Source organism: Zonotrichia albicollis, chromosome 8 (assembly GCF_047830755.1).
Source record: "Zonotrichia albicollis isolate bZonAlb1 chromosome 8, bZonAlb1.hap1, whole genome shotgun sequence".
NCBI classification, from domain to species: domain Eukaryota; kingdom Metazoa; phylum Chordata; class Aves; order Passeriformes; family Passerellidae; genus Zonotrichia; species Zonotrichia albicollis.
Window position 1 is genome coordinate 574,715 of NC_133826.1, and position 11,224 is coordinate 585,938.

At 46.6% G+C, this 11,224-nt stretch overlaps 2 protein-coding genes across 4 annotated transcripts in view; both read right to left on the reverse strand.

Moving 5' to 3' along the window:
• Positions 1-5,529, reverse strand: part of TNNI3K (TNNI3 interacting kinase) — a 30,567-nt gene extending 25,038 nt beyond the window's left edge. For 2 of the 3 annotated variants that reach the window (XM_074545535.1, XM_074545534.1), the window contains exons 1-2: positions 1,786-5,529; positions 1,105-1,213 (exon numbers count right to left, since the gene is read on the reverse strand). In XM_074545535.1, coding sequence (XP_074401636.1) covers positions 1,105-1,213; positions 1,786-1,825 — 149 coding nt within the window. In that variant the 5' untranslated portion in view covers positions 1,826-5,529. Of the gene's footprint in view, positions 1-1,104; positions 1,214-1,674 lie in introns of all 3 variants that reach the window. The other variant, XM_074545536.1, reaches the window with a different exon arrangement.
• A 527-nt stretch (positions 5,530-6,056) lies between these two features.
• Positions 6,057-10,389, reverse strand: FPGT (fucose-1-phosphate guanylyltransferase). The gene is made up of 4 exons (XM_074545537.1): positions 10,049-10,389; positions 9,666-9,833; positions 8,750-8,842; positions 6,057-7,996 (listed from the first exon to the last, which is right to left on the reverse strand). The coding sequence occupies exons 1-4, from the start codon at positions 10,116-10,118 to the stop codon at positions 6,534-6,536; spliced, it is 1,794 nt and encodes a 597-aa protein (XP_074401638.1). The 5' UTR covers positions 10,119-10,389; the 3' UTR covers positions 6,057-6,533.
• Between the last annotated feature and the right edge of the window lie 835 nt (positions 10,390-11,224).

Here is an 11,224-nt window from a genome sequence, read left to right on the forward strand (position 1 = left end):
TATACATTCTAAATTTATCTGAATTAGGGGAAATCAGAAGAAAGACTCTTTAAAAATATAAACAATCCATATAAACTCAGCATCTATATTAATGTAATAATAAGTAATGTATTTTTAAAATATGTGCATTGATTTTAAAATGGTGAGTAGGACATGCATATAGCAGGGGCCATCTTGCTAAATGAAAAGAATAACCAGGAAAAGCCTATAAAAAAGTGGGTTTATACTCCACAGATGAAATCACAGGGACAGTGATCACTGTGCTTGCTTACAGGTTGTTAATTGAGACAGTACTTGGACACTGTAGCTTTTGTCATTGAGCCTTGTGGGTTTCCTTCAGCACAGAACTGATTTGTTAGTAATCCATCAGACACTAAGTAATTACATTTGTTGAAAACAAAATACACCTACAGTTAATATTGCTTTGGAGAATCTCAATTTTGGCCTGCCCATAGAAGTTTCCATTCATTATCAGCGCACCCGTGACCCTGAGTTTGCAGAACGCTCGGATTTGTGTAACAATAAACCCACCCTGAGGGAGAAGCAACCATTACAGGTATTTAACAAGGTTACAATAAAAAAGAAGTTTCAATACTTTTCTCAGCTCCTTTCCAGTCTGTGAGCTGGGAGTTGGCTGCACTGGAGCTTTGCAGGTAACGAACAGGTCTGTGTTACTCAGCTGGGTGAGCCTGAGTGTGAGTGTGTGCTGTCCTGAGAAAACCAGTCCCATCCTAACTTTGAACCCACTGCTTTTGTGTTTGCTCACAGTGGTATGCTTCAGCAATATTCCTGGCTGCAGAAACACATCAGCAAAACTGAAAAGTGCACAGCAAAATCAGACATTGTACTAGAGCTAACTATTTTGCAAATAGAGGTGTTTGTTGTAAAATATTGGCATTAATAATCAGCAGCCACTAATTTTGGTACTCTGCTGTGGGCCTCTGCCCAGCACTGTGATAATACACTCCCAAAAATAGACATAAGGAACATGCATTCCACACAGGAGAAACTCTGTCCATATAAAACACCTGAAACTGGAAATACTGTTTGATAACAAATAGTCATTTTAAATAAATCGATAAACAGATTCACAGAATATTTTACCTGAAAACATGCTTTAACTCTGCCAGCTCCTTTTCCTTGATTTGCAGGTCATCCTCCAAGCGCTCCGTGACTGTGGCATAGGATTCACTGACTTTCTTCTTCCATTCATCTACAACAAAAACTCCAAACTGATAAAACACTTCAAAGCACAAAAATAATAATGCTGCAGTAACCAAAACACTGGATTTTTAAACATCCAATTGTACAGTTTCACATATATTTCTAATAAAGTTTAAAATATTACAGCTATTAAACTGTTCCTACTGCAGCCAATACAGAACCATATACAAGGATTTCAGAGACAGTGCATATGTATTTTAATATTAAATAACATTCAAGAGAAAACTTAAAGTTCAGGTTGCATTTGTTAGCTCTTTTTTCCTCAACAGACACACAGCAGAAAAAGGTTAGAGACTTACAGGTTTTCCTCATGAAGTATGAGTTAAATCAACATAGTATACAAATTATTATGATCTTATATTATTGCCCCAAATAAATTTAGTTTAGTAGTTTTTTTGGCTTTTTTGTCTTCTTTCACAGCCTGTATCTGGGTTAAGTCAAGAACAATACCTGAGCCTTGAACTCAAGAGTAAACCAGGAATGAGTTATCTCCTGAAATACCATTTGCTCCTTTCTGATGGATGGATGGCACACTGCCTGTAAAAAAGTGACATTAGTTACCCGTGCAAGTCTGGGTTGGTCTAGATTTATAATTTCCCATTTGTCCAATTTATCTTCTTTGTTTCAGTGAAGTTCTTGCAGTAATATGATTCCCAGTTCAGGGGCAGTGACAGTCCTGCTGAAAAATACTTGTGATAGTCTCTGGCTAAAAATAAACATTGTGCCAAGAGGAATGTCATGCAACAATAGCATGGAGCGAAACAGCCTGTGCTGTCCACTGGGCTAAAGTCATAGAAACACCCACTGAGCTTGCTTAAAATCCCCAGCTCATTCCCACACAAACGCTTGCCTTTATCTGCTGAGCACTTACAACTAGTGGGAAGTGGTAATTTGGCAGCTTGCTGCTGATTCTGTAGAGAAAAGGGAATTTGAGCACCTGAATCCCAGGTGTTCTGTGAGGATCCCCAAGGAGTGCAGGGGTGCCCAGCTCAGAGAGGGCAGGGATGACTGCCCCTCACAACCCCCTGGCACAGGGGGTGGCACTGGGAGCATCTGGGGATGGCACTTGGGAAGGGCAATATAGAATTCAAAGTGAAATGCAAATATACACATATAAATATTTATATTGATATATTTATGTATTTAAAGTGAGGTGATTGACCTTGGCAGCTGTTCTGTGCGTGAGTTCTCATCACAGTGAAGGATTTCAGGCAAGCAGACAAGTTAACACAACACACATCTCTAAATCCTCCCACACGCTGCAGCCCGCTGTAACAACCTTGCTGGCACTACCAGCCTGTCCCTGTACAAACCTACACACCAATCCAAGGATCCATTTCAGAAGAGTCTGAACTCCTGGCACTACCAGCCTGTCCCTTTACTTGCAGACACTTACATATGAACCCAAGGATCTATGTCTGAAGAGTCTGAACTGCTGTTTCAATGTATCCTGTGATATTTGACCAATTATTTGCAGAAAGGCGCCAGCCTGGCGATTGATTCCCACATCCAGTCTCCAAACAACTGGGAGAGCTGAGGTTTTAAATGTCCTTCACAGGGAGGGCTTACAGGAGTAAGTCTTTTGAAATCATCTTTATTTCAAATAATCAGAACATACCCACAATTAACATTATCCACATCAAACATTTACTTGAGGAAGCTGTAAGCTGCTCCTATAAACTTCATTGCCATCGTGGGGACATTAAGCCATGTCCCAGGCAATGGAAAGGGCGCTAAAAGAAAATACATGTTTTGAAGAAGAAAGTGGAGGAACCCTGGCCCTTGTAAGGGAGCAGGTGTTTGCAGTGGCTCCCCCGTGGCAGCAGATGAACAGAGTGCACAGCAGCACTGCGCTGTTATTTTTGCTCCACAACGTTAGAGAGGCCTTTGCACGGGGGCTCCAGTGCAGAGAACAAAGAACAAAGCTCTTACATCAGAGGTTTGGGAACGAGAGGAGGCTGGAACTTGTGAGCTCGAGCAAAAGCACCCTGACAAGGCACGAACATCGCTCTGCAGATCCAACTGATCCTTGGAGCTTACTTCCTCTCGTCAGCTCCCCAAATCCTTCTGGCACAGATTCTTCTCAGCTGCTCATTTGTATTTCAGCTGCCCTCCCTTGTGCTCTTTGCTAAGTGCCCAGTTTCTCAGGTTTCAGTTTCCTGCACCAAAGGTCACTGAAATACCCCCTCTCAGGTTTCAGGATAGCACAGACAGCAGGGCTAAACCTCTGCTGATCACGGCGCGTGCTCAAGGCATTCAGGGAAATCATTGCAATCATGTTCATTATGAGCCCTATTATTGCACTACACAGCAAAACTAATTAAATAAAGAAAGCTGACATGAAAAAAATCATTAAAAGCTCATCTTGAGTTTGTTTGAGATTGTACGAGCCCGAATTGCATTTCAGGATAGATGGAGCCAGGCAATGATCTAGAGCATACATGAATATTGCACCCATCTGGGAAACTGTGAGGATCAGACAAAATCAAACTCTAGGTTTCAGTAGATGACTCCTATGCACAGAGGTCCTGCATGCCTGGCACTCTCATGACTGCATCCTTCATCACTCAGACTGCAGGAAAATCATGGGCCAGGATGCTGTGATGGTCTTGTTTTAAGAGCCTGGTACTGGAAACCAGCAACCCCCAAATTACTGACCTTGCTGTGGAGTTTTACTGGGTGGCCTTGCACAAGTTTCTCGGTTTCCCTGGGACACACTTATCCCAGCTGGCTGCATGAGAAAATTGTTGTCATCTACATTAACAGCGGACTGTGGAATACAAAGATTACCTGGAGCTGTAAACGCAATAGGATAAAATACATACATGGATTGAATACCTCAGCCTTGGATTACTGTTGTGAGGAAGGGTCTGCTCTGCAGGCATTCTGATTTTAATAAGAAGTACTCACACTGTAGCATGACCCTTGCTGTAAGGACTGCAATTTGCTATAGCTAAAAATGTACACTCTTCACAAATAGCTGCAATACAGAGAATTGTAGGATCAAAGAAGCGTTTGGACTGAAAAGCCCTCCCAGACCATCAAGTCCAACCATTCCCCTGGCACTGCCAAGGCCACCACTAACCTCTGTCTCCAAGTGCCACATCCACGTGGCTTTTGAATATATCACAGGGGAAAATAACTAATATAACCTTCTATAAATAAAATATATATTGTAATGTTCTTCATAACATTTTACATTAAACTTGATTGCAGTGTAAAAATGAGGAATGGTGCACCACCAGATATTCCCGTACCTGTAGAGTAATCCATTAAACCTGCTGACGTTATCCACTGACTGAAATCTGCCTTCTCAATTTGAGACAAAAATGTTCAGAGTAAGAGGAAAGCAGTGGATGACACTCAGAATTAAAGCAGTACAATGTTTCTTATCTGGTAAATCCATGCTTATTCCATTACAATAGACTTTCTTTTTTCATTAAAACCTTTGCCTCAAGATCTGACCTGGGGGCTAGCTGTGCTGGTCCATGGCTACCACCAGCATAACACTCCCTTTTTTTTGCCTTGGAATTCACACTGCTCCCTAAACCACAGCAGCTGCTGCTGGCCCGACCTACTGCAACCTTTTCCACAAGTTGTTCCGTCACCATTTTTCCTCATTCTCCCAATACTTATGTGCCAGAAACAAATCCACTTCCTATTTTTATCCAGTTTGCTTTCAGTAATGAAATCAATACCTGGAATTCAGAACAAATGCAATTGTAACAGTTAAAGTGGATAACCATGTTAAAAGGATGCATTTCGCTGTCACCAAACACTCAAAGTACTCAGCTGGCAGCACAGCAACCCTCAGGGAAGTCTGTACCAAACAAACTTTGGTCTCCAACTCAAGATGCAAAGTCAGCATCAAACCTGTTTCTCCTAGAATCTTTTGTGCAGCAATAGACTAATAAACCATGCAAACAGGATGATATACAAATGACAACTCCATGCGCTATGACTACTTTCACTTTCTGACTTAAAGGGTTTATCTTGGACTTGAGTGATCCCAAACCTACTGCTTCCATTGTTTAACTAATAATTCATACTGACTTTTAGACTCTATTTGCTCAGCAATTCTTATTCCTTTGAAGCCAACTCCAGCAATTCCCAACCTCCACATTTAACTTCTTTGTATTTCCTCTTGGAAGGTTTATTAACGAAGAAGAAACCTACTGCCGGTTAAAGCAGGGTGGGTAATGCTCAGGGGACATTACTCTGCTGCCTCGTAGGTGGCATAAGAAAGGTGTCATTTGGGATCTCAGTCAGCAGGGAGATAAACACTGTCATCATGAGACATTAAATAAAACATGAAAACCCACAGAGACATTCAAGAGAAAAAGATGCATCACATTTACAGCCAAATCACGCTGATACACTGCACAGCATACTCCTAAAACCAGCAGATTTATCTGCTTGGACCTGGATTTTGGGCATCTAAAGTAGAAACAGGAGGACTTCAATATTAACTTTATTTGCAGAAGGGGGAGAAGGGGAAGAGGGTTTGTCAAGAAGATAAGAACTGTGGGGCCACTCACAACAAACCTCTCTGGCTTTTGCTCTGCCCCACCAAGGACAGCAAAGACTGCAACAGCTCAGTTTAGAGAAATACAAGGTGCTTCTTTTTGCATGGCACACATCAGTCAATCCATGGGTGACAAAGAGCTGGCAGCTTCTCCATCACACTGCCAGCTTCCAACAACTACTAGAAAAAAAATAAATCATTATGTCTTGATGACTGGTGTCGACCCCAGTACTATGAGTCACAAGGAGAAGAATAATCACTCAAGACAATCTTTTTCTTCTGACAAAAACCAGGAAAGAATAAAAAGTTATGAAACAAAAGAGAAAAATTTATTAATGCCCAGGACTAGATGTCTTGAATTAAAAGCACTTTCAATCATTTTACCTCCACCTAACTACTGTTTGAAACTGTATTGCAAAATGGCAGCATAAAAAGAGGGAAACATAAGTTGTTGTATTATCCCACACTGCTACTATTCTACCCTTTAAAAGCTTTTAAAGCTGTTTTCAGCCAAATAGACATTTTTTCCTCTGTTGTATTCTGACAAAAAGCTACAAGACATAACATCCAACCCACAAAAGGTCACCAAATACTGTTTTTAGATCTGAAATATTTCCCTGTTTTAATCAAAGAACACTTTATTTGCATTTGCTGCTTTATTAATGTTATGCAATTCCTTCATTTCTACTTCAATGAGATCAGAGAAGAGATCTGTGCACTTCTCCCTTAGCATTCTTACAAGCAGGGAAGTTATCAATTGTCCACAAATGAAAAAAAGGTTTGATCAAGTACCGTTCATTCTATAATCAGACTTCTCTTTTTGTCTTTGTAGGCAGATTTCATAATAAATTTGTTTCCTAAACTTCAGCATGTCTTCCACATCTTTGTAGGTGAGCATTTCTTCAACAGACAGAAGCTGAAAGCCATTCAGTTTGAAAGCTGACTTGTGCTGCACAGAATTCAGCATGTTCAGGGACATCCTAACCGATTCACTCAGAGTAGAACAAACAGGGAAAATCCTTGCAGTCCACAGCCCCAGACGTGTACCCTTACTGGAGAAGAGCTGGTCCGAAGCCTCTAAGCTCCAGAGGTCAAGGCACTGTGGCAAGCTGACTCCAAAAAACTGGAGGGAGTGAGTATCTGACAGCAATTTCACGCCCTTTTTCAAGTCATCGCCTACACCGAACACCATGGTGACATACTCCACTCGATCAGTCATTTTCACACTTACTGAACACAGGAAGCAGTGTGAGGGTATGTCCACATTGAAATTTATGTAGGACCCACTAACAATGCTGCCTTTCCCTACTGAGACTTCAGGCCCAATTCTGGAGTACTCAACAATAGATCCAGGCCCTATCACACACCCGGGCTCAAGGATGCTCTGGATGACGCTCAACTGATCCAAGGTCTTGGCTGAGTCAGGGAAGATGCTAAAAGCCACAGGCTGCAAGCCAAGCTCAAATCTCAGTTTGCTCTCAGCAGTAAAATGAAACAAATACTCCTGAGTAGTCCCGATGTGGTAGAACTGGGAGTTGTTGAGGACTATGACATTCAGGGCCGTGCCTTGCAGGAGGGAGTACAGCTGCTGCCGCACTGCCACCAACCCTGGGTCCTCCTTGGAGACGTTGCTTGTGTTTTTGGTGTAATCTGGGGTGGCTCCAGGCCCCAGGGCCTGGAGAAAGTCACCATATGCATCTATTTCACAGCCAAGAGTGCCCACCTGCTTATAGAACTGCATTAGCTGCTGGGCAGTGCTGTGGTCCATGTAGAATACACTGTCTGTGTACACACACTCCGAGGCCACGGCCGAGTCTCCGCAGCTGCCAGGGGAGCTGAGCTGAGGGTGACCCCTCCTCACGCACACTGCACCGCTCTGCCACATGGTCTGCACGTCAGGCTTGTGCAGGAAACGACAGCATGATCCATACTCCAGCCCTCCCTTCCCTGAAAAGCTGGACGGATCCAGCACAAACACCCCGTGCGTGGTCCCGACTGCCAGATCTGAGGGGTGGGCCAAGGCAGTGAAGCCAGGTTTGTCAAAGGTGATGGCTTCTGTGACTCCAGTGCTGTACAGCTCTATGTCATCCGAGCACGTGACGAGCACTCCTGGCTTCATGCGACGGGGGAAGTCGATGTACATGGCCAGCTTCAGCTCCAGCATCTGGTACACGGGCTCGCCCAGCGGCACGGCTGTGAAGATCTTGCCCAGGGCACTTGCACTTGGCAAACGCTGGCTGTAACCACCTGGAAAAAGACTCTTTTAGTTCCACAGAGACACTGTACCTAAGTGAGCAAAAAACTAAACCTAGGCAGCTATTTCACAGGTGCACAAAAGCGCTAACAACCTCTCAGCTTGGTCATACACCAAGTCTCAGAGCACATCTGACCTTATGTCCAAAACCCAGCCTGCCTTATTTAGCTCATATTAAAACTGTGATTGATTTTGTTACCTTTTTGTTTCAGAGCTATCTATTGCTGAAGTGACAAAAGCAAACATTACCCGCTTTGTGCTTGGAGGAGAATCACCACATTCCTGATGGGAATTTTAAGCCAGTGATGGGTTAAAAAGGCAAAGGTTTGGTCACAACACTTGTTATCACTTGGTTTCTTTCTCCTCTGCAGCACTGATGCTCTCCCACATCTGGAAGTGGCCTGACTCAGCGGATGAGAAGGCAAGTATTCAGCCTGCCCAGAGGCATGAGGAGCCCAGGGTCCCCTGACGGAGGGTTGTGTTCCTTAAATGAATGTTTCAAGGCAGAAAGTGAAATCACACCTGTGAATCACATCTTTCTCACTGACTGAGCAACTTTAGTGCTGAGAAGAAATGTTGAAGTGACAGTAACTTCTGGCAAGCACCAGAAGTTTCAAATTATCAGACACATGGGTTACTTTTCTCAGGGAACAGTATTTTGGAACTCCAGCTCCTCTGCCACTTTACTATTTTAAGGAAGAACAAAAGAAAAGGTATCACTTTATAGTAAAATATATAAAATTTACCAGAATGGATTAGCAGCACAGTGAAGGAAGTCCACTGATCACCATACTGCTCTTCCAAGCACCGAAGAGCATGAAGAGTTGATCCACCATTTCCTAAAGGAAAAGTATTTTAGCATCTGTGAGAAGAGCTCCAGTAACACCTGTTCTGACAGGTGAGGTGTACTGGTGCCCAGCCAGAGAGATGGAATAGACTTTCTACCATATCATGGTTGATAAGATCACACACAGAAGTGTCCCTCTGGAAGTCTGAGCTCTCTGAGGGGATGGCGTCCTGAGCAGACAGCTCCAGGGAAATCTGTGATTTCCCCTCTCAGTCACCCCTGCACAGCCCCACCATTTGAAGCATATAATCAATCAAATAGGCCATAACTCAGACACAAAAACCAGCTTCTGTAAGAAACAAGTCACATAAAATCCTACTAATGGATTCAAGGCAGTGTTCAGAAGTACTCCTGACATTTACAGTATGGAAATTAGAAGCGTTTGGGATCTGAGGGAATGGTTTGGGATATTTTATGAGCTCATGCAACTTAAAACTGCCAGATTCCTGAGAATTAACCTCTGCATATTACTCTACACCACAGATAATACTGAGATTACTTAATTTGTACATCAAAGCGAACAGGAATTAAGACTTACAGGATGGTATTATGAGCAGTGAGACCAGTTTTACATCACCACTGGGTAGTGTACTAAAACATAATCAGACTGTTTAAATAACCAGGTCGAGGTAAGTATGAATGTGCAACACACGAGTTAGTGCTATCCCACACCCAGAGGACAGGCTCCGAGGAGCGGCACGGCCCGTTCCCCAGCACCCCCCGGTCCCCCGTGGGCTCCCGCCGCCCCGATGCCCGCAGTCCCCGCAGCGAGCCCCGAGCGCTGTCCGGAGCCCCGGCCCCGCGGCCGCACGCACCGATCCTGGGCCCCGGCGGGTCGGCGCACACGAGGTACCGGACGGCCCTGGGCAGCTGCTCCCGCCGCAGCTTCTCCGCCAGCTGCTCCCGGAACGCGCCCGCCTGCGCCGCGTCCGCCGCCGTCAGCACCACCACGTCCCACAGCTCGCCGGGCCGGGCGGCCGCGCCTGCGGGAACGGCCCCGCTCAGCCTCCGCCGGCACGGCCTGGCCCGACCCCGCGGGCCGCCCCCAGCCCCGCGGGACACGGCCTAGCCCGGCCCGGCCCCGCGGGACACGGCCTAGCCCGGCCCGGCCCCGCGGGACACGGCCTAGCCCGGCCCAGCCCGGCCCGGCCCCGCGGGACACGGCCCAGCCCCGCGGGCCACCCCCAGCCCGCCGCACCTCGCAGCGCCGCGAACCGCGCCAGCCGCCGGGCCGTGTCCTCCCGCCGCGCCGCGCTGCGCTCCCCCATGCCCGGTCCGGAGCGCCGGGGCCCGGCCCGGAGCGCGGCCCGGAAGCGCCGGCGGGGCGGGGGCGGGCGGAACCCTCGGGACCGCCCGGCCGGGCGGGGCCGGGGCTGGGCTCTGCGGGGCTCCCTTGTGCGGGGCTGGGCTCTGTTTGGCTCGGCTCTGCGGGGCTCGGGGCCGCTCCCTGCACCCGCCGGGGGTACAGGCGGGTGCCCGGTTTGTAAATCCGCCGAGGAGCAGAGTCCAACAGCTCCTGGACTCGCCCTTTGCCGTCTGCCGCCCCTCCCGCCTGCTGGGAGCTGGGAGCGGCACCTACCAGGCCGATAGCGCCTGCTTTCTCTGATAGCGACCGGCAGGAGTCACGCACCTGAAGGTTTTTCCTGCTGAAGATTTTTCGCTCTGCGGTTCCTTGCCTCGGATATTGTGGGTTTTGATCTGCGGGTTCCGTTTGTATTCAGAGTCTGGTGAGATTACAGATACCAAATGCAGTCAGAGGGGAATGAAAGAAGGCTTTGCTGTGATAAGATCTCATTATACACAAATCTTACAATAAAAAGTAGCTGTAAAAGCACAATAGGAGCTACTGAGGAAAAAAAAGAATTTATGAAGTTAAAAAAATGTACGATAAATCCATAGTTTTTCGTGATTGTAAACCGCTGACAGCGAAGATTAAAGAAAAAAAGATAAATGCTTCTCTGTGCTTCCTCAGTGTGAGGCTGTGATGCAGGGGATAACAGTCCTAATCAGAGCAATGCACACCACAAAGATCCCTTTGATCCTTCCTTGTGCTCTCGACCCACTCCAGTAAGGACGATGCTCTCTTCTGCTGGAGCTACGCCTCTGCTCTTTTGTGCGGGGTTTTCATTGCTGACAGCAATGCTGCCCGGCAGTCCCGGCTTTCCCGGGAGTCCTTTTCTGCCAGCGCCCAGGCTCTGCAGGCCCCGCGATGTGCGGCCCCTCGCCGGGCTGTGCAGGATCTCTGGGTGCTGCCCCAGCATCCCCAGGATGTCCCACTCCAACACCGGCACTGCACCTCCAGCACAGCCCCGCAGCGCCGGCACCTCGCTTGTGCTGCGGTTACAGGACACAGCCCCAGCTGCATTTATCACTG

Coding starts and splice junctions, on each gene's coding strand:
- FPGT (XM_074545537.1), bottom strand. CDS start 10,118: ATGGGGGAGCGCAGCGCGGCGCGGCGGGAGGACACGGCCCGGCGGCTG. Junction 9,834..10,048: donor GCGGTTCGCGGCGCTGCGAG/GTGCGGCGGGCT, acceptor CCGTTCCCGCAG/GCGCGGCCGCCCGGCCCGGC. Junction 7,997..8,749: donor TGTGCTGCTAATCCATTCTG/GTAAATTTTATA, acceptor GTCTTTTTCCAG/GTGGTTACAGCCAGCGTTTG.